Source organism: Daktulosphaira vitifoliae, unplaced genomic scaffold (assembly GCF_025091365.1).
Source record: "Daktulosphaira vitifoliae isolate Bord-2020 unplaced genomic scaffold, ASM2509136v1 Scaffold_2, whole genome shotgun sequence".
NCBI classification, from domain to species: Eukaryota; Metazoa; Arthropoda; class Insecta; order Hemiptera; family Phylloxeridae; genus Daktulosphaira; species Daktulosphaira vitifoliae.
The window spans coordinates 29,989,746-30,014,401 of NW_026099573.1; the positions used below are offsets into that span (position 1 = coordinate 29,989,746).

General features: G+C 24.6%; 1 protein-coding gene and 1 long non-coding RNA gene across 2 annotated transcripts in view; one reads left to right on the top strand and one right to left on the bottom strand.

Moving 5' to 3' along the window:
• Window positions 1-24,656, bottom strand: part of LOC126897246 (limbic system-associated membrane protein-like) — a 228,785-nt gene that overhangs the window by 31,510 nt on the left and 172,619 nt on the right. Inside the window, exons 2-3 of the mRNA XM_050670713.1 lie at window positions 20,589-20,717; window positions 9,796-9,996 (exon numbers count right to left, since the gene is read on the bottom strand). Coding sequence (XP_050526670.1) covers window positions 9,796-9,996; window positions 20,589-20,717 — 330 coding nt within the window. The remainder of the gene's footprint in view (window positions 1-9,795; window positions 9,997-20,588; window positions 20,718-24,656) is intronic.
• Window positions 1,047-4,303, top strand: LOC126897307 (uncharacterized). Its single transcript, XR_007702070.1, has 3 exons — window positions 1,047-1,307; window positions 3,552-3,593; window positions 3,775-4,303. It is a non-coding gene; the product is annotated as an uncharacterized LOC126897307 (long non-coding RNA).

Below are 24,656 nucleotides of genomic sequence, written 5' to 3' on the forward strand. Positions count from 1 at the left end.
AATATCAAGAGTCTTGCCAATACAATGAAATATTCCCGCAAAGGTTTATTTTTGTTTTTTGTTATTTATGATTTCCTCTTGGATTTATATTATAAACTTCGTAGTATATCTGAGGTGAGATTTATAACTTTTGCGTTGGCACACATTTTTTTTCTGTAGCAAACAGTACTTATTAATTCTCTAATAAACAGACAATGCTTGAACTTATTAATGAAGGTGTAAGAGTTAAGAAATATGTTTGAAAAATATAATAAACTTTGAAAGCACTAAATTATAATTTAAATTTTGTAAAAAATATACCTAGAAATTTCACAAGATGTATTTTACTATAGAACCGTAGTAGGTAATTATGAACTTTGACGATAAAACGGAAAATAATGAAAATTTATCGTTTATTGCCATTAATAGCATATAAATTAATCATTAGAAATCGATTACAAAATTAATGGGATTATTAAATGAATTCAATATCCATGTGCAATTATTAGCTGCATTTTAATTAAATGACAAAATGCTTATTACGTTTTTTTTTATTATTTAACATATAAATGTAAATATTTTTCTCCGTATAAAATATAAATATATATGACATCATATTTAAAAGAAATAATTACCTTTGTAACTCCAAAAAAATGTATATACTTTTTTATTTAGAAATTGACTACAGATTTGTATCATAATTTTTTTTATCCTAATATAATAATGTTTGATATGTTTATTTAAATTTATAGAAAATATTCATTTAAGTGAATATTTCTAAAATTATATTTAATACAATGAAATCGATGGTTATAATAAAATACTATTTCATGCAAATTATGTTTTAGTTTTTTGAAATAATTTTTTATAGTTAATTAAAGTTCAGGTTAGCTGTATATTCAACATAATTAATATTGATTAAATGAATAATTTAAGAAATACAAATTAGCTTTATTAAAGATTTGTAATCATTCATATGAGTAAATAATTGTTCAATTAAAGCTGTCATAATATTTTATAACAAAAAAAATAATAATATTATAGTAAAAATAAAAAATATACGGGATTAAAGTGTTATAACTTGGTAGTAACCAATTAATTGGTTACTACTTAGTTTTGTCTTGTGTCATCTATAATAATAACAACACATTTTAACATATTAACACTAAATATATCAATTATTGTAAAAGAATTTTTTTTTTTTTAATTTTTTTATGGGATCAACCGTAGTTTTGGTTCGTTTTAAATTTGTTTAAAGGTTTTTAAACCAAATTTCTATAAAATAAAAATTTATAAGAAAAAAATGCTTTTTCTATCAAATTATCAAGGTAAAAATTGAGTTTCTAATTTAAAAAAAATTTAAGGTTTTTTATTCCTGCAGAAATGAAAAAAATTATTTAACTTATAATATTATACAGTTTTTTAGGTCAACCAATATTTTTCTTTAGAAAAATTAAAAATTTTCAATAGTTTTCGAGTATATTATTACTTAATATAAGAGTATAATATCACTTACAATTGAAATTAATTATTATCTTAGTATCTCATAATTCTTCATACAGAAGGTCAATTAGTATTTCAATATCAGGTATAAAATTGAAGAGCAAGTATTTCTAAATTGTTACACAGGAGAACAATTCTCACAGTTTTTAAGGAAGAATAACAGGCTATATAACTGTTAAGCAATATTATCAAATATTTAATAAATATATATTAATTAATTCCAGATAATTCTGTTATGTAGTTTAAATAGATCAATAAATAATAGACAATGTATTATACGTACAATATTTTATAAAGGAGTAATATTCAGAATCAGTTAGATAAATTACATTAATTTCAAATAAAGTTTTACGAAGTGTATTTGAATATGTTACTGTGTGTTTACGTAGCTTTTTAGTTCACCGAGTCATTTAATAAAGAAGATAATTTACGGAAACTTATTTTTAACTTAAGCTCTAAATATTTACACTTAACCGTTTGAAGCGATTAACGTTGGAATAAATTCCAAGGTGCTACAGGCGTATAAGGTTTAATTAACTTGACTATTATTTTATTATTACAACAAACGGCTTTTTCCGTGCAAAGTTTAATTGTTTGCAGTTGGAATTTTTTCTTAAGTAGTTTTTATGTTGCTAATTAATTATACTGCATGTTTGTTGCCTTAAGATGTTTAGCTGATATTTTACTAAAAAAATTGTTGAAACAATGTGAGTTAAAGTTTCACTGAGGTCGCAGTTGTTTTTGGCTACATTCTAAGACATAATACAAACCGCAAATAGTTTAATCAATCCACTTAATGCGTTAACGAACTATTGACATTTCTAAAAAAAGGACAAGGTACAGCTTCAAATGAGCGTAGAATAAATACAATTTTTAACTTGGCCCTAGATTACACAAAAATAGATATTATTTACCACGGCAGCAAAATGAAGCTACGTTGAACTAACAAACAATTATCTACTTGTTTTTGACAGTATAATAATGTCTCTATTGATTTTACAGTAATTGAAATCGCGAGTAGTGTATTATTATTTAATAGTATAATTATTACATAAATGCGTTAGTATAAATTTCTAATGTGTCTGCATTTTAATTTATGTTTGAAATGTATTATTATTTTAAAGTTCATATATTAATTATAATTAATCAAAGTATTGATTTATAAGTGACACTCGAAAAACATTCAAATTTCTGTTGTAAAAATTAATATTATTATTTAAAATTTTTTTGTAGAACTGGAGAAATAGAGATTTGTATTAGTAGATTAAAAAAATGAATGTGCATACACATATCAATATTCTTTACAATTTTTAACGAAGACCTACTCCCTCTTAGAACTTAGAAATCACGATTATTTGTGCGTATCATTAAATTTATTTTGTTGACAATGGAATTGACGTTGTTAATAAAGTGCTTCAAAAAGTGGAATCGACATTTGATTTTAAAAAAATCAAAGAAAATTTTTTAATGGCGTCAGGTTGTTCTTGTATATTCGTTGTACGACATGGAGGCGGATGTTCGTGCTTGGACTGAGTATTTGATTTGAGGATTGATTTCAACGGTCGATTGATTCTGTAGAAGATTTTTTTTTTGTAGACCACTACACTTTGTAAATACCCTACAGAAGTCCGAATTGAAGCTCTACGAAAGCGGAAAGTATAGGTTTTTGTCGACCGATATTATTGTAGTTTGTGTCAGTTGTACCGTGAAACGAAATCACCGTCAACTTAACACATTTTTCAAATAATCTTCAATTTAATAATGTATTTTTGAAAGAAAAGTAATGTTATTTTTCATTTTTTGTTAACAAAAGTATCCAATGAACTCCGAACTATTTTACATTTAACTTACAAAATTACTTTTTCGATGTTTAGTAATAAACAGGAAATTTGTAAATATTTGTCAATTTCGAGATTAATGAGTTAAAAGAAAAAAATCACATAACGTTCATAATATAGTTTTAGTAATTTTTTTTTACTTGAAGATATTATTTGATAGCATGGTAATAAAATTAGGTTATGTGCCATTATCAACGTTTTTATCGTGTATAAATAAATAAACTTTTTTAGTGCAATGAATTTATTACTAGAAGGGATAGGAAAGCGAGAATGGTATATATGCCACTTACAGTTGTTCAGTAAGTAAGGAGACAGGTTTGTTGTTACAAACNCAGTAAGTAAGGAGACAGGTTTGTTGTTACAAACAATATGAACAATAGAAACCCGATTCATTACTTACTGAACACCCTATATAAAGGTACATAAGTTCTTTGTTCTTATGAAAATGTTCTAGTAATGCTACGAGTAACAATAACGAGAAATTCCAAAAGCCTTTAACCGATACGGTTATGAGTACACGGAAGAAGGAACCTTTAGGAGTTAGAGAAAAAGGCCTTGATCATAGGAAGCCCGAAATGTGTACAAAAAAAAAAGGTAATATAAGAAATAGTTAAGAGGAGCTCGTATTTGTTGCGTTTCTTTTACGGTATACTTGAAAAATAGAAAACAAATAAATCACTTATGTATACTTGGTTGAACCCGCAGAAGGTATAAGAAGACCCTACGAAACAACGGAAGGAAGTATTAAAAAAAACGCCAAACAAAGTTATTGTATAGCTTGGATAATACAACAGCGGATAAATATCAGCTAAACCGCAGTGGCAAAACAAAATAGTGTTGGTGGAACATTATAGTTATGGTTTCAAAACTACCTGAGTAGAACGGTTGGTTTATTCGTAGTATTTTATCAATATTCCAACATATGAAATTCAAAAGCGTCATAAGTAATAACTTTTTTTATCCAGAATCGAAAATAATTAAAATACGATGTCCGTAAATTTCATAATGATATTATAATTTTTAAATTGTTTACAAATTTGACTTATTATTATTATAATTATAATACTATTAATATTTTACATCAGAAGTTATAAAATATCATAGTAAAACTTTTAATAAGTGGGTAAACTGGAATTTTTCAGGATGAAGGCGCAATTAGAGAGAGATACAGACTCTTATCGCATCAAATATTGTTGATATACAAGCTATGATGTGAAGCTGAGAATACAAGACAATTCTTTTAACGCTATCCATTTAATTTTTCTTAAAATATTAAGTTTTTTTAAAATATTTTATTTTGGTTTTTATTAGTTACATATGTATTTCCATTTATTTATTATAATAGATTTTTAAGTTCATCCCTTTGTATCATATAGGGGTGTCAACTTTATTTTGTCAAAGGCAACATACATATTTAAATATTAAAAATAGAAAATGATCTAATTAAAAAAAATGACTGGTTCATAACAACTATTGGATCAGTATATCAGAAGTTAAAAATTTAAACTAATGACTGGTGGTGAAAAATGGATGCTGCCATTTTTATCACTAGTCAATACTCGGCCGTACTCTTTTACTCGCTTAGGTATGAAAATGAGAATAACTTCCGAAGTATTGTTTCAAAAGTTGTTATTAACCAGCCATTTTCTTAATTACATTATTTTCTATTATTATAATCTACTTTAATATGTATATTGTCTTTTATAACAGTTAATTTGATACACCTACAAGATATAAATAGATGAAACTAAAAATTATTTTATAACAGATAAATGGAAATACATAGGTAACTAACAAAAACCGAAAAAATTATTTTCAAAAAACTTAACATTTAAGAGGAATTGAGTGGTTAACGTTAATAGAATCATCTTGTATATTAACTTAATCATGATTTTTTTGGTATTATTTGTTATTCTTCATATTATTGTTGAAATAGTTGTATTTTCAATTGTATTTTTATTAGATCGCTTTAGATCATAGATATTAAATTTTTTTTTAACTTTTAAGAACCTAATTCAATTTAATTTAATTTAATTTAAACACCTTTAAGTCTTAATTAGGGAAAAGTAAAAAAAAATGACACACGTTATAATTAAACTTTCTGGTAGGCAGAATATCAGTAATTATAAAACGTTTTACATATTTTAGCTGAAGATTTAAATTATTATTTAGCTAACAACAGAAAATAAATATTTACTATAAACGCATATTGTACATTAAATTTGTATTACAAAGTTTCTTAACGAAATTTATCAATTAGCATGTATTATTGTTTTTTGATTTTAAAACGTTTCCTTATTGTGGTTGAATTAATTGATGAAATAATTACAACAGATTTATGCGAGATGTCATAAATGGGTAAAAACTTTTTCTGCAATTGAATTTGCATGATAATTGATGTGATTTGAACAAACTTATGAACGTCCTAGGAACTTTAATAATTTTGTTATTTTTCCATGGTATTTGTATTTAAATAAAAACAGATATTAACTGTATAAACAAATATTACTAAGCAATTATTAATAATTAATTAAATTTCAAATAAATATCCCACGCCTTAAAGTGAAGTTATATAAAAAAGTAAATGAATTTCTTTTCATGGAATATTTTTAATAATAGGAAGTTTAGTAAATTTTTTTCTTTATTTTCTTTAATACTACAATACTTGAAGGTCATTTTTTTCAATATATCGTTAAAAACTAAAAACCTTTAGAGAATGCCTACAAACCATAATGTTTTACTAACATAAAATGCTATTAAAACAATAGAAATATGACATTTTAAAAATGAAAAATAAAAGTAAAAACTTTACAAGGCACACAGACATTCATAATGAATTTAATAATTGGCATTTTAGTAAAGTTATGCTTTATAAATTTACTAAAATCTTGAAATTATAATTTGTTTCTTAATCACATACATTAATTATTTTCAAAAACACTATAGACGTTTTTGTTATCATATAATTTAGACAAATACTAAAAATTAGCCCACGGAAATTTTAAATAACGTTCACGTAAAAAGTAATTTAATCATAGAAAAGTTTTTATTATGAAATGAAATTTTAGTTTCTAGATAGATAAACATTTCACAAAGTAATGACTTTTTCTAAAATAATTAATATTATTTTACAGTGAATAGCTATAAGGTAAAAAGTAGGATGTTTAATTAATGAATAAATGAAATAAAAATATTTTTGGGTATTAACCAAAAAAATATTAAACATTAAAGGGCACTGAAAAAAACTTCTGCTTGAGGTATTCAAGTCGAATCAAGGGCATTAAAATGAGAAAAAATATTTAAGTGGTGCACCTGAAGTACTTAAGATATGATTTAAATTTTCATTAGTCAAAGAAAAAACTGAAAGTTACCAATATTTTGTTAAAGAAAAACTAGATTTTATAACATGTTCAGCTAATGTTCATTTTTATCGAGGAATTCTAAATTTATCACTGCTTAAAATCTTACTTAACTTGAGGCGGTGGGGTACAAATACTGGACGAAGAAATATTTTAAAGATAAAATAGATTAAAACTTCAAATATTATCTCAAACAAGAACAACCATAGAAGTACTTAAAATACTTTGTTAAACTTAGTATAAAACCAGTTCATTGTAATTTTATCTATATTTCTTTAAGATAATAAAGTGCTCCATTTAACTTATGTATCATTAGAGTTTTCAGATAAAAGAATTTTACTTTGTCATTTAAATTTAGTTAAATTTGAACACGTGTGATTTAACCATAATAAGCGTAAAAAAATCTAATTCTATTATATTTATGACAAAAGTATAATGTTCATAAGACCCTCAAAAATTCTTATACATTATCTTCACTCCGTTAAAAAGTGTAAAATTATTTCAAGTTGATGCATTTTTTTATTTTATAAAGTTTTCTTGTTGTTTTACCCCTGTACTTTCTTAACAATGTGTATTGTAAATTATGTTTTAAATCAACCGTTATGCGCTGCTTTTGTAAAGATAAAAATAAGTACTTGCTAAGAAGTTCATTAAAAAAATGTAACTTATCTTAGTTTACATTTTACTTTTAAATCATATTATCTGTTAAATTATTCCTGAATAAAGTTTATGTAGCTAGTTTATCATTATTTATTAATAATAAACAACACCTAAAAATACTTTGACTTCGCTTGCTTTTTTATTAAACCGACAATTAATTAGTAGCTACACAAGAATCACATAACTTTCCATAGCATTCCGAAATTTTTTTATTATTAACTATTTATGTAAGTACAAAATCTTCTTTCTTTAAAAAAAAAAAAATAAGTTTTGTTAAATAAAATTATACAAACACGTTTGTGAATAAAACACAACAAGTAAAATTATAGACAGCTATATCATTTATATTTTAGATATTTTATTACATTATATTTATTTAAAAAGAAGTTTATTATTTTTACTTGTTGCTGGGTTTTATGAACATAACAATAATGCATTGTAACTCGCTGTACTATCTTAAACGGAATATAGTAGAAATTTATATGATATTGATGTTTTTGATAGATTTTACTTCTATTTAGTCAGATAACACACACATAGACTTTGATACACAATCAAAGGTAAAACTAGGTGAATTATTACTATGAATAAGTTTATTGGAATAAAAATTGTGTTTGTATGCCGTAAGTCATGCGCTTACAGAGTTGAAAAGTTACCAATTGAACAGATCGAATTTATATATTATAGTGGTTTCTTTGCCTATTGTTTTTTGCGGTAGGCTTTGGCGTAACTAAGCGCAATTCGAGATTTTGAGAAGAGAAAAACGATACAACAACAGATGCAAACTTCACCTACGCACAATTCACCGATGCCTAAGATTTATTGCTGTACATCGAAGACGTGACGTGATTTACTTAGGCAACTCAGGCAGTGCCGTACAATCGACTCTTGTAACCCAACTCAATGATACCTGATGTCAGAACACATTTTTCAATTTTCTTTTTATAACTATTAATACGTGTTTATATCTTAAAATCTGACGCTTGGCTTATAAAACTATGTATTTATCTATGTTTATTTGACATATAACTGAGACTTTAATAAGTTTAACAAACTTTAATAGTATTTTGCGGCACATAATATTAAGTTATTTTTATTATCACAATTAAAATTTAATAATGAAAACATTTAACATGTTTTCATTATTAAATATTTTTATTTGTGACTTGGTTTTTATTTTTAATTGAAATTATTTTTATGTTGGTGCTCTGTAATACTAAATTTAGTAATTATACTTGGTATTGTAATGATATTTTCATTCAATTTATTAGTTGGGTCAGAAAATTATAAATTAAAATATTTTGTATATAGGTGGACAATTTCTTTAGCTTATTCTATATTTATCATAACTATTTTTTACACTTTTAAAACTGAATAAATTAAGTAAAAAATATTGTGTTTAAACATCATTATTGGCTTAGTTTACTCATTGAAAACATTAAAACAAATGTAAAATTAAAAATATTAAATTTTTTTAGCAATAACATTTGTAGAAAAAAACTACTTAACAATAAAATAATTATTTCATTGCTAATACAACATAAGATATATTACAAAATCTTCAAGAATTACAATTCTAGTCAAGTTGTTCATAGCACAACTAGTGTCTGTTCTTGACAATTTACACCTTTATTTAAGTATTATAAAATTAAAAACATAGTGGTAAAATTTTCAATTAATAATTCAATTTAAATGCAAATAACAAGTTATTTTTTGATTTAACAGTTGAAAATTATTCACGAGGTCTAAAACAATGTTTTTTTTTAAGTTAATCAGTCAAATGTTTACAAAATACCAGGTAATATGACTGTATCAATATTATATTAAGACTATTAGCATCTTATAATATTAATATTTATTCTAAAACTACACTAACAATTAAATTGTGAATTTTCCACGCATGATTTCCTTTTATTAACATAATTTAATGGTATACTCGTTTTACATCAATTATTATTATGAAACCCAAGACATTATAGTTTAATTTTAGAAAAGCGGAAAGTGTGAATGGTGTAAGTATTATAAGAGCACATTTAAATAAATAACGTACAAATATTTTTCATTTTTCGGTACTCTTGTTCAGTTTTTATATAAAATTTTGAAAAAGTTATTTTTATTGATCTAAACTGTTAGATATATTAAACGGTTAAATTTATTTATACTAACATTTTTTTTCTAATAAAAATGAGTTTTATGAGGGTTTTGTATAATAAAGTAATGAATTTTTCGATTAAAAGTTTAATTTTAATTTTACTTGAAATACTAATAAATTATATACAAAATATTCAAAAAATAAGGAAACCGGTCAATTGTTACAAACAAAAAGAACAATAGAAACCCGTTTTCTTACTTACTAAACACCCTACATAAATTTAGCTTAAAACTAAAATTATATAGAAATATTTTAATGCCTAATCTTCTATAAAATGTATTATACTTTCTATAAAAATACTTACTTAGAATTTGTAGAGAGTGTTTTAACTCTAAAGGTTCTAAAGTGCCTATCTGGCAAATATAATTGCCAGCATCACTTATGTGTACGTTACGGATTTCAAGATTGTACCCTTCAACTATTCGAAAACGTTCTTCGGGTGTTACCTTAGTAGTACCAGCTGTTAATATTGCATGCCCTTTTTTCCAAGCCAATACATAGTTTCCTAAAAATAAAATAATTTCATTAACACTTTCAATAATTTTATATTAAAATAATAAAAAATTCAAAAAATAAAATTCACTGTTTAAAATACAGTGACAAAAAATAGTTTACTACACCAAAGTATTATTATTGTCTATCCAATACTCCGTGTTACAATATACTTATGAAACAATCAACATATACATTATGTGGTACTACTTTAAATTTGATTGTATTTTTTTGAAATTGAAGTAGAAAAGTTTTTCTTATATTTTAAATGATTATAAGCAAAAAAAAAAGTTTTTTTTAACTATAAATTAAAAGTTATTAAAATTAAACCGTAAATTATTTATAATAATAGTTTTCAACGTAGAATTAGTTTGAAAATATAAGTGTAATATAACTTATCTTTTGCAATATAAGTAAATTAATAATTACTTATTATCGTAATCAATAAATATCTATTTATAAAATACCACAAAATAATTGTACTACTTATTTTATTTCATAGTTCAGAAATTTAATTTTATAAAAATTATTGTTGATATAAGTACGAATCATCACGTTTGAAAATCAAACAAGTTATACAGTTTCAAGTTAGGTCAGGTGAGATTAGATAAGTACCATCATAAAATAGTATAAACATAGACTTTGCAAGGAAAAGTTTTGCTGTGTAAGTTTCAACAAACAATGTATACTCGCCGACATTTCTTGGTATTCACTAGAGACTAATTCAGTCGACATACAAGCAAATTTTTGTTTGCCAACTAAGTTTAATGAATTCGTTTTTGATCTGACTACATTGTTATTGTTCAACTGTGATTTACACAATATCCTTAAAAATATAATATTATTTTTTCTTTTTGAAAGTTGACAGTATCCTACGTAATATAATTTTCAAAAAAAATATTAATCCTAATTCCCTTTTTCCTTAAAAGTTTATCAAATTTATATTTTGGAATGGAAACATAATTGTTTAATTTACTTGAAAACTAGAAAATCATCTATGAAGATGATAGGTTGATAATAACCTTAGCACTAGTATTTTGTAAGTTATTAAAACTTTTCTTTAATGACTGATGGTGAAGTGGGGTCTTTTTATTTTTGCCCCTAAGCATTAACAAATCATACTACTCTTTTCAATTTATTTTAAAGCTAGTAATTTCTTTTAAAATACTAGTCCAAATTTTTTTTCCGACCAATAATTTTTTTGTTAGATCATTTTCTAGTTTGTAAATTATTTAAATATTTATGTTTCCATTTAAAAAAACTAAATTTATAAACTCCTAAAGAGGAAAGAAGGAAATAGAATCAAACTGTTTCCTGACAATTATAGAACGTAGGATACTATTAATATCTAAAAAAAAAATTGTATTATGATTTTTATTTTTATAGTTATTGCGCAAGTCATAGTTGGGCAATCACTTTGTATGCAAACATACAGTTTAACAATTAATTTAGCTTTAATTTTTTTAATAATCTTAGTTATTATTTGTTTATTAGAAAGAGATGATTCTTTAGTTATGGAACACTTGAATATATACCAATTTTGGCACAGGAAATTATTTTCTATAACTGTTAACTTAACCCAAACGTATATTACGTGTAGAATACTAATTTCTACACATATTCGATTTGTATAGCTCGTTAACAAGAAGATTCACTCATGTATAAGTTATAATAGTAATAATAATATCTAATATCAAATTTAATGATTCCTTTGTTGGTATATCTTTGTTTTGACGATTTGTTCTAAAATAACACCTAACAAATTATTTGTAAATTAAAATTATACTTGTACATTCATTCAAATTATTAAACAGTAATATAAGTTATAGAGTCATAAATACATTATATCATATTGAATAAAAAATATCAAAGTCATCAACTCAATTAAATAACTGTTATCTTGATATTAATATGGTTTTATCACTTTTATGTGATAAGCGTTTCTTTTAATATGATAAAAATAATAATTATCAGTAGTTTGTTTTATGATTTTTAGTTTACTACGATAAACCTTTGGTTGTATAATAACATATTTAATAGTACAATATTATAATATAAAAACTTAAGTCAAATAATAAACTGAATATCATCTGAATTGAGAGAATGGATTAAAATAAATTTTTTTTTTTAGTAAATGTAGGTAATTAAAATAAAAATACTTTTGCTAGACAATGTTCTTTTTTAATTTTATGTATCACAATGGCGAAAACAAACTAGAGGAAATACATAATTAACACACAAATTTATATATTGAGTTAAATTATGATAGTGGTTTAAAGAATCTTTAAAAAAAATTTTGGATTAATAAAAGTATTTATTTTCTGAAGTATAGCTATTACACAAAAATAATAAATATTTGAAATAAAATTATGACCCTGAACACTTAAAAAATAAACTTTTACACTTGAAAAATATTATTAATTCAGTAACCGTACCTTAAAGACCTTGTATGGGATTTATATATAAGTCCTATTATTACATTTTTTGAAGTATAGTAAGAAAAAACTAAACAAAAATGTTGTTCAAGTTTTAAAAATTGCTCATAAGCAAGTTTTACAATTAGTTTGTTAAAATAATTCAAGAATTGTAACATTAGTAGCAACAACGATCTATTTTAAAGTATAATTAATATTATTTTCAACTGAATAAATTTGGCGAATGGACTTCACAGATATTTAATGCCGTCGGATAATAAATCAAACCTCACTTTTTTTGAATTTAGGTTTATTAATGAAATTAATAATAAAGGACAGAACAAAGTTGGATATAACATTTTGTATATTTTTATTTTTGCGAAGTTCAATTTTTAAAAGTAAAAATTGATTTTTTTGTAAATTTTATTATTGAAAAGACTTTTTCCCCCTTTTTTAGTATTTAGCCATAGTATAAGGAATAGGCAAGTGCTACCAGTGCCCTTCTCCTATATACGCCACTATTGTAAGTTGTTACAGTTTACTGTTTTCTAATATAATATATTAAAATAGTAATTGGTTATCAAAAGGAAATTTTCCATACATAATATTCGATTTATGTGATGAAGAGTAGAAAAATAATGATTTTATTTTGCATTTTTTTACGATTTTTAAAACTTTTTTGTCATTTTTAATCACTTTAATACCTTTCATAAAATGATTAATAAAAAATTACCTTAATTTTACTAAAATATTATATGTTAAATGTCTATTGAGCAAAATAAGAAAAATTTTCTTTAAATTATGTATGAAAATATTTATAAGCGTAATCAGGACGGCCTAGGAGAGCGACTTAGTTCCCAAAAAGTTATGAAAACTACCAAAATATTTTGTTCAAAATACTGCTTTAATACTTAACTCAATTTTTAAAAATCTAAAAAAAACTTTTTTGATTTTTTAATAATATGTATAATACAAAATTAAATCAATGTACATAAAAAATATTTTTTTGTTTTAAGGCACCTTAATATATAATTTTTTTTAGTCAAATTTATAGAGCATATATTGATAATTTACCTGTTATTTGTAATTATTGTGGATTATTTTTAAACTTTTTAAATTCTTTTTATAGGGCATTTTCATAAGTTTTTAAAGGCATCTTTTAATGTTTCTTAAGACATTAAAATCTAGGACTTAGTTATAATTTACAGACAATAGTAGCATGGTATTTAGACATGGTAATTAACCTCAAAAGTAGACATTTTAAAGTTAAAAACAGACTAAAAGAGATTTTTACAACAACCATACTACTTATCATAGTTTATAAGAGTAAAAATATACTATTCAGTACATTTTTATAAAAAATCATTATTTAACGAATAAATTTGCGGAAAAATGATTTCTAATATATCACCTTGTATAATAGGTGTGTCATAAATACAATATAGTATATTTAAAATATACAGAATGTATCTTAAGTAACGACCAGTATACAAGATGGCTATAAGTAAAAATAATCATATTTAATTATTATTACAGTGTATCATAAGTACATACTAGTATTCTATACATATAGAGTGATTCCTTAACTACATATCACAAAATATTTTTGAAAATAATTATTCGAACTAATCATCACATTATTTTTTAACAGTAATGGTTCATTGTTGAGTTGATTTATACGAAAAATCAATTTTCTGCTACTATCGTACTTTACCCTAAACTATTATCAACATTCTATTTTTAAAAGGCAAATTCATTTTTGTTTTGAATAACAAATTTATTTAATTCAAAAAAAAATTTATGCGTAAAAAACTTTTTTATATAATTCGATTTTCAACTAGTTATAGTTGTATAATAGTTTAGAAGCGATCATAAAAAAGGGTACCTATTTTCAACATTATCGATAAACGCTACTGGTTCGTTGAAAAATGATTATCTGTTTACTTATGTTATGAACTAATAGCACCTATCAATTTACGACCAATAAAGATGCCGCCTTTTAAAAATAAGTACCCCTTTTCCACCTAGTTACACCGGTGACATTATTATATTAAGTTTAATATAATATAAAATAATGTTAATCATTGTTATAATATAATTATAATATATAATTTCTAGCGGTCAATGCATAATACAATCTTCTGAAAAAATAGTTTCTTGCTCCACAAGACATAAGTATAAATTATAACCAAATATTAACAAATTAATTTTTCTTTCTAAATTCAAAGAAAAGATTAGTATTTTCATAAAAAGTAACGTAAATAAAATAATGTTTTAGTCCCTTTTAAATATTTTCATTATAAAAATTGGGCTACAACAATTGGCTTATAAGCCAACAATATAATCCATACTTTATTGCTTTTATGTCTATTTTTCATTAAATAGATATTTTTTTCAAACCTAAGAGTTAAGTAGAAGATGAGTAAAATTAATTTTTCAATAAAATCTAAAAGTTTAAAATTACAATGTTAAAATTCTAATATATTTGATTTACTAAAAATACGTCTTCTTTCTTTCTATTTTATTAACTTAACCAATTCATGTAAACTGAGTGAAAGCCGTTTTAATTTCACTATAACTTCTTGTTTTACTATCAGTACTGTTTATTTTCACTAACCAGTTACACATACTAGCCATAAAAAGCGTACGCTTTATATAATAGATGTTTAAATATAATGGATTTTTACAATACATGGCTTTTTAAGTTGCTATGTACGTCGAAGATAAATTAATGGGACAAATTTTTTTTTTTAATTTAATGTACGTAACATTAGCTTTAATTTAACACATATTTATAGGACACAGTATTTCCGGAATATTTTCAAAAGTCAAGTTAAAAAAATTGACTTTTGTAAAAAAGTTGTTATTTTCAATTCCTCCTGTAGACAAGTAAAATAAAAAAATAAAAATATATTAAATGATAGAATAATATCTAAGGTGTGTATATAAAAAAAATTGCTTCAATTTCTTCACTTTGGAAAAAATTATGGGAGTTTAAAAAAAAAAATGTCAAAATTTATCAATTTTAAAAATTGTAATTTTTTTGGGGATTTGCTCCATTTACAGAGAATGAGGAAAATTGTTTCAATTTTTAAAAGCAATGTCTTCAGCTATATACGATTTGTGATCTTGAGATGTATCGTTAAAAGAAATCGGTCCGGTAAGAGCTGAGAAAAAGTGGTAACAGACATAAAAAAAAAAACACATCATAGTAAAAAAATACCTTCTTAGCTTCGCATTAAAGCTAAAAACTGTTTTTTCACATAATTATTGCATGAGACTTAGATAATAAATCACTTTATATATCAGTGTAAAAAAAATCTTAAATGTTAAAGGAAATAAATTAAACAAAATTGCTGCTGTTTACAAAATAATACAAATATAAATATAAAATTTTTGAAAATTGTTTATTTAAATATAATTTTTTAAGGATTGCTTCTTAATATATTTACATCTAACATACAAAATCGTTACATTAATTTGCAATGTTTATTATTCGCTTGAAAAATATTTACACACTAAAATTATTTTATAAAGTTAAATCTTAACATAAAAGTATATCAATTTGTACCACATTAATTATAACAAGTAGCAAGAAATTGGTTAGAGTAGAGACAACAAATTTTTACTTTATATACTGAAAATAATCAGAAAGCAACTGATACATTTGATTTTTTAACGCCTGTTCGACGTTACAAAGATTGTAGGAAAAACACAATTCTTCAATAAATTCCATAGAATGTATGAAAAGATATGAGTGTAATTTTTGTAAAAGAAAACTTATCTAAAATCATTATTATAAAACTATGAAATATTCTCCAAAAATATTACCGGATTACACTAAAGGAAGTATGTTTTGTATTATAAACTATTAATGTATAATGGATTTTGAATCCAAACTTGTTAAACCACTAAATTTATTACAATCGGATTTGATTTGCCAGTGGCTAATATCTCTAAGAGCATCATTAATGTAAATTAAATGATTACGACACATTTCTAAAAAAATTTGGTATTTTTGGATAAATTATAAATGTTCCGGTATCGTTGAATATCATACCGAATAAATATGATCTATGATATGTGAATATTGTAAAAAAATGACTAGAAGGTCCTACCTAACATATTCGATAACTCGTTTTGCTTTCGTGTAAAGGTACTAGTGTTCAATTCTATTGCGCTAAGTTTTTTATGGTCGCTGTTCTTTTTGGTAGAAGCATTAGCTTTTAGAGAGAACTTTAAACATAAATACAAGAAAAAATAATAACATTATGGTGAATAAATTACCCCGATATATAGATTATGTAATTGTGTTTATGTTCACATAAGAAATACATTTTTCGACAAGACAAGTTATATTCATGGACTTATTAATAAAAATAATATAAAAGATTTATTAACATATTTGATAAACACGCTACTTACATTCATTACAGTATCATCATCGACATATTCTTTAATATCGAGTTCTATTAACTTTAATACAAAATTTCAAATTGATGATGTAAGTGAACAGGTTGGTGGTATATAAAAGTTAATTTCACAATAAAATAACAAACTCTCATGTGGAATGAAGATAAATTTTTGATGTGCTACCTAATAAAAATAGTATTCCAATAAGTGTCTATTTGACGAATATCTATATTTTCCAACGATTTGCGAGGGTCAATTTAGAAAGTATAAAGAAGAAATTCGGGTTACATATTTGTGCAAGTCACTAGTGAATTATGATGTATAAATCGACAAGGTACGGGGTTCACAACATCTTTTTTATTTCATTACTAAAATAATGACAGAACATGTTGAAAATTGTATTATGTTGCTTTCAAACACATTAAAAACAACATATAAACAAAGTGATTGTTTTATCATAAGCCACCCGATTATTCTCAAAATAAATTCAATATTTAAAAAAAAATTTGATTTCTTTTAGTTGCATTAATTTCTTGAATTATTAACGAATAATTACTTTTTAGAATCATTGCATTCAACAAACGGAATCAACATTAGGTTACTTAAAACATTATTACACGACATAGTTTATAAGATAAGTGCACATTTAATTCATGTTATAAACCACAAACAATCAATGTTAAATAAACCACTCAGATAAATTATAAAGTTTTGTGAAGGATATTTAGCATCACTTACTCAATATCGTCCAACCCCCGAGATCACTCTATTATTTTATCATTCTCTCTTTCATTTTTTTTGGAGATATTTATGTTCTTTTGATTAATTTGACCATAACTGCTATATGTCTGGCCATCTTTAAAATTTACCGTTTCCCTAACATTTTGAACACCCTTATTATGTTACTTTTTAGTTTTTCATTTTTATTTTGGTTTATTGCAATGAAACAAAAAAGATCACCAAATGCATTTACGATGTGATTGGATTTGGTATCCCAATCAAAGTTTAATACGAATGAAATTAAATGGATAGACTTGATCCAATTATAGTAAAAGATGGAAAATAAAGCATGTATTTCCAATGAATTAATATTAGAAAGAGTTATGTACAGAAAGCTAAATTATTCAATGAAAACGTTGTAAATACGACTACATATTTTAATAAATAAATAAATTGTTTGTTAAATGTTTTACAATCTAAAGAATGGAGTCCATTTTGCAAGTAAAGGGTATTTATTTAAGGATAGTTATTTTAAACGAATAGAATTTCAACAGCCAGCTAGCCCACATATTAATATCCTTGCATGGTAAGATAATGCATCACAAANTTTATTTAAGGATAGTTATTTTAAACGAATAGAATTTCAACAGCCAGCTAGCCCACATATTAATATCCTTGCATGGTAAGATAATGCATCACAAAATAAAAATGAAAATAAAAAGCAGTTCGAAACTTTACCCATTTACATTTATATTTAAATGTACTTTTACTTCTATACCTTCTTAACCGTCCAAACCATCATTCTCTCATGCGTCAAAAATCAGACACACGCATTTTATTTTTGATGAGCACTTCGAAGTGGAAAGAATGAAATTAGATAATTTAGTTTTTCATTTGAGCGACGTCAACTGTTTTTTATATTTGCAAATTTAAAATATAATACAAGTGACTTTTGAAGATAACAGATTCGCTTAAAAGGTTTTTGCAGTTAATCAGTAAATATCTACAGATTAAAATGCTAAATGCATTCCAGAATAACAATAAAATGCCTAACAGCTAAGTTAAAAAAATTAATGAAACCCTGACAACAAACTTTATCATGTACGTATATTTTTTATGTTTCAAAATGTGGAGATTATTTTTATTGAAATTATAGTTTCACGAAAATAGTTTATACAATAAAAACAAAGTCCAGTAAATACATCATTAATTTTATGTTTGTATGAATAATTATACAAATTTTATGTAATTAAGAGCAACTTAATAATTTTCAACAATTAACTCTATTATTGTATAGGAATTTCCTGATAAAATGTTTTAATATTTTATATAAATGTCTAGATAGAAGTTTGAACAAAACTTTATCGGTTCCGAAAAATAGTTTAATATCAAACTTAGCTATGTCATAAGTATTTTGCTCATATTTATATGTTTTGCTTCAAACAGCGTGTAAACAGTACAATTTATTATTGGAGGACAATTGGAATATTTGTACTGGTTTCACTTGAAAAAGGAGCCGCCGATACAATAAATTGGTACGAATTAAATTTTATCGAAGGACGATGACTTTTTTTTTGCTTACTTAAGTTAAATTATAGTATTAAATATTGTTACTTTTGTGGCACTCGCGAATTGATAAACTAGAGCCTTACCGTTTAGTAAACGCTGATGACTATATTCAATATATGTTTTCATACATTAATCTTTTTTTTTTAATAATTAAAATCTGACACAATTGAAGTTTTCCGATTATATATATATATATATATATATATATATATATTTTTTAATCTTTATTTCAGTTCATAAATTAGATAGTTTTATAAATGCCTTTTCTTGTATATGTCAAGAAATTGACCTAGTTTATAAAAATGTAGTTTACCAAATATTTTTCTTAAAAATTATAAAAAAAAACTTTTTCCCTATCATTAGGGAAATTTGACTACTTTAGTCAAATGGAGTTTGACAGTAAGTTCTTGTTTAGACAGTAGTTTTTTTATAAACTACTGGACATTTTTAATTTTTATAAATAGAAAAATTATGTGGGTTAAACCACTCAGCACTAATATATAATAAAATCATTTTTTATTTCCTTTTGTAGATAATAACCTTAATTTTCTTAAATAAAAGCTCCTATTTTTAATTTCATAATCAATGATATAATATGATAAAAAAAATTGTGGTAACAATTTTTTTAATCAGTTAAAAGTTTAATTGAAGTGAAAATTAAAAAAAAAAATAAAGTTAAAATTTGTAATTAATTTGTATTTATTAATACCGTAGGAAGCAATAATCTGTTTCAAAAGGACATAATTATTTTTTATGATAGTTACAAAAAAAAAAATTTCCAAACCAGTCATAAACAACATACGACGGTAAACTTGAGATAAATATAAAAATGTAATGAATAGAAATTAAAACAAAAAAACTTTCTGTATATAGGACATTCAAATTAGTCAATAAAATAGTTTATGTGGTAAATTAAACAAAAATTTCTGTTTTCTTTTAAAATAAAATATAGAAGGTCTGAATATTTTGTAATTTTTTCTATCATATTATTAAGAAAAAAAAGGGGGTTGTCATTAAAAAAAAAAAAAACAATGACAGATTTTTATCACTTAAGTATAAAAAAACAAATTTACTACATAAAGTTATATTTTTTTGAACCAAATCATTTTTTTCTTTACAAATTTAAAAATGTTCAATAGTATCTAAAAAAAGGTGAACATTACCCAAAATCGATCAAATGTATTGTTAAATTATGTTTACAAGTAACATAGTTTGTTCATAATTAGTTGAGTTATTATGTTATTTGTATTTACTTATATTTATTGCCCATAATAATTATTTTGGAATTTAAAAAATACTCGTAATTTTGTTAGTAGTAAACAAAGAATAATTTTAATATACCATAATCTGATAAAAAAATAATAAATAAATTTATAAAAGCAGACAAATGATTTGATTACAAAGTCAAAAGAGAATTTTTTTGAATATGATGCCTTGTATAAGTTATGACTACAGTTCATTAGTCAAAGAAATGTGTAATCCGACTTACCTGGATTATATACTTCACATGGTAATACAATAGTGTCTTTGGTTACAACTCGAAATGTGTTAGGTTTTGTCATGAACTTTGGTATCTTGTTCGGATCCATAGATGGATACATTTCTTGAGGATCCATATCTGTAAAATGATACAACAGTTATTTAATTGAACAATAGAGACGTATATATTTATCGGACTTATGTACACTTTACATAATAGACACCTATAATTTATTCAGTAATAATTATAAAATAAATCATACGATTAAGTATAATAGCACCCATTATGTTAAAGAAACACTGTAATTTTATTTCAATCATTTCATGGTACTATACAACTTAAATAAATAAACTGAACAAAATCATAATAATAAATAATTGTTTAAAATTTACAACCCGTAGTTTTTCTTTAATAACCAATGCATTAGCTTTACTTAATAGCATAATTTGGTGGAACTAATAAGTCGAACAGAAAATGTATATTTAATAAAGTAGAATACGCTATAGAAGAGCTTTTACCTAACTAAAAATTAAACGGTATTATTATGCAAACAATTTTTGAACTTAGATTATTTCAGGTAAACTAAAATTGAACAATAAATAAGTTATATTTATTGTTCATCAATCTTATATTAAAGTTTCAATTCGTTTTCTAATTTAAAATGTATTATAAATCAAACAAAGGTTTATTGTTATGCTGTTTTTTTTTAGTATTTAAACTTTATGTTAAATTTTTTATAGACTAAAGCTATTTTTTATATATTTTTTTTTAAAATCAAGGTTTTTGTTAATGCCTATATTTTATTAAGGAATAATGTACTTTTCAATTAAAATTTTTATTAACAAAACTTAATCTTTAATAATATGGCATAATTTATTGAATTTAATAATATTACCCTTTATATTATAATAATTTCACTTGTAAACAGTAAAAAAAATATCAGTTAAAATATGCAGTATATTTTAAAAATGATCTTTTATCGATAATTTGGTTATTTTAATCTAATGTTTTACACAAATGTAAATCAAATGTCAATTGTCTTTAAAAATAAAAAAACATGTATAGATCAATAAAATGAGTGTTCACTAAATAAGGAAATAGATAAATTGTTACAAACAACAAGAAAAATAGAAACCCGTTTCCTGACTTACTGAACATTCTATATAAAGTTTTCATTGTACCAAAATGAAATTTGTTTTTAATCGTCTAATTTATTTCTTATAAAATTGACACAAAGAGATAATATATGTTAACTTGTATAATTATGTGTGTGCATTCGATGTTTTTTTCCACTACTTATGCGTATAAATAAGGGTTTCTATTGGATTAATCAAAGAATTATATTTGAAAAAAAAATTCTATTTTTTTGCTTTCAAATTTTGTTATTTTTCGAAGAAACTTAGTAATGCATGCGTTCGCAATCAAGCAAAAGAGTAAAAGAGAATGGAAAAATATCCATTATATTACATAAGTTATATGCAGTTTGAAACGTACTTTATTATTTTATCAATTTGGATATGTGTCCTTCCTTGGTGGTATGAGTTACTCTCTTGGGATGTGAAAAAAGCTGGTAATAGTGGTCGGTATTCCCTCGAGTGTTACATTCAGTCGATTTTTTTGTACACGCCAATAAATAATAATAATACTGCAGCGTTGTATGCGAACGCTTAGACATATCTAAGACTTTCGTTAAAGAGAACTGCAGCAAAGAAAGAAATTGAAGAGAAAAAGAGAAAATCGTAATAATATTTAAATCGGTTGCTCGTCTCCGTTCGTCGATATGAGTTACTCATTTTCCACTATATTTCGCCATCTAGTAATTCCTTTCAAAGAGAAAAGCTTTTTTTATATTAAACGCGCACAAACGCACAGTGTACTTATTTATGTGTGTGGTGTATTTCCTGTGATCTATTGGAAATTGAACAGTCTCAAGTCACAAACGCATATGGAATACTCTTACCGAGAAAAGCAAATGATTATCTTTATGTTTAAGCCATGCAGTTATCGTGACCACAAACCAGAAGAAGTACTAAAATTGTTTTACCTTCATGATATTATAACAACGGGGTGTCTAAGTGATGACGTAAAAAAAGATCCCGAGTGGTTGCATAATATTCGAGTTAGTTTCTATCTTCCGGTCTCCTCGAAAAATAAACCCGTCTCAATTTGTTTTTCTCGTTCAGCAAATTATCGTTCATGATAGTTTTGCGAACGACTGAATCGGAAAATTAAGGATTGAGCTCAATAATTGGCTAGTAAATGCAATGAAATTCCCCTCTGTTTATGTACAAAAAGGTAACCCAAAATGAGGACACATTGATTTTCAAATTTAAACATAATTCCGAATTTTGAACTACATACTATTATTTATCGGATAGATTCTGAGTAATTATTTATCAATCATGCGGATTATTTTAATTATAAAACATTACTAATTTACATATTTGAAAATATTACGTAGTTTAAAAGTGATAAACTTACTAATTGATTTCTCATCAGTACAAATTTGTTTAATTTAAATTAATTAATACCTTAAAAGTCTTGCAAAACAAACATTTATTAGATGTATATTAATTGTAGCACTTTTAGTTTTGAAAAAGTTATTTCAATGCAAAGTAGAAACTATAAATTATTGAAACAATATTGACTATTTTTAACAATCTAAATTATTTTAGACATTTCCTTTTATTATGGAAATTAAGGGGAATTTCTCCAAATTATGACGTTAATATTTTTAGCTAGATACGAGTGATCTTCCAGCGTATCGTTGATTAAAATCTGTTTAGTAGGAGCAGAATATTTATATGTACAGATACAAAAAAAAAATTCTCAGATACGCATTGAAACCAAAATGTGTAACATCATCAGATGGTCGTTTTTTTTAACTAAATTATGAGTCAAACTATCTATGAAATATATTCAAGCTTGAGGAAAAATAAAAATACACATTATTTTATTTACATGAATTTCATTGTTAGGGGCATACTTAAAGGAAAATTTCCCCAAAGATTAGTTTGGCATGCACTTTGGACAGTTTGGCATCACGAGTTAGCGTATGGCTTTAACTGGTACTCCCATGTGGATAACTATAAGGCAGATCTATAGGAACAAGTTACCCGTAGGGTATCATTTCAAACGATTGGCAAACAGTTACGGTAAAACGCGTAAAACCATAAGACTTAGTTGGTTTAATAAATGACTTTCCAGCTTTTAGGTATGCAATTGTTCGTGTTTCAATTCGACAGGAAGCAAATTATTCATTAGTTGAATGCCAATCGCAACACCAAGGAAACAATTATACAATGTAAGGTTAATTTTGACTATTAAAACTTTTATGGAAAGATTGCATTTTCCTTAATTAAAAAATCAGATTAATAACTCACAGTTTACTATATTGGCGTGGTATTCATTTCCATTCTGAGATTAATTTAAATAATTTATAAAATGTTTTAGACAAATAGTTACTTGTACATCTTCTTCTACTTCCTCGCCTTAATCCCCACTACTTGGGATCGGCCACCCTTATCTTAAATTTCTACTTGACACGATCTCCCTCATCTTCTACGCTCACATCAACTGTCCTCATATCGAATTCAATAACATCTCTCCATCTCTTTTTTGGTCATCCTTCAACATTAATTTCTGCAACTGTTCTTACGGCTTCTCATCCCATAACATGACTAAACCATAACGTGATCATCCAAGTCTATTTTCCCTCATCTTATCCGCAATTGTATGTAGTTACTTGTACATAAAATAAAAATAAATAAATACACTACTATTTTGTCGTGGTATCAGTTTATTTTCAGCTAAATAGTACGAGTTAAAGCTCATGACTGTACTACTTTAACTGCTACCTGTAGCTATTAATAGAGAAACAACAATTTTGTATGAACTTTTTGCTTTTTTAAGAAATACGATGTTACTTATAACACTGACTTTCGTATGCAGATGTAGAGAGTTAAACTGTTATTGCTATTTTGTAATGTGGCTAAGTGGGATTTCATATAAAATAAAATAATAACCTAATTCAACGGCTATGGGAAATTGGAAAGCATCTTTTTTTACGGTAACAAT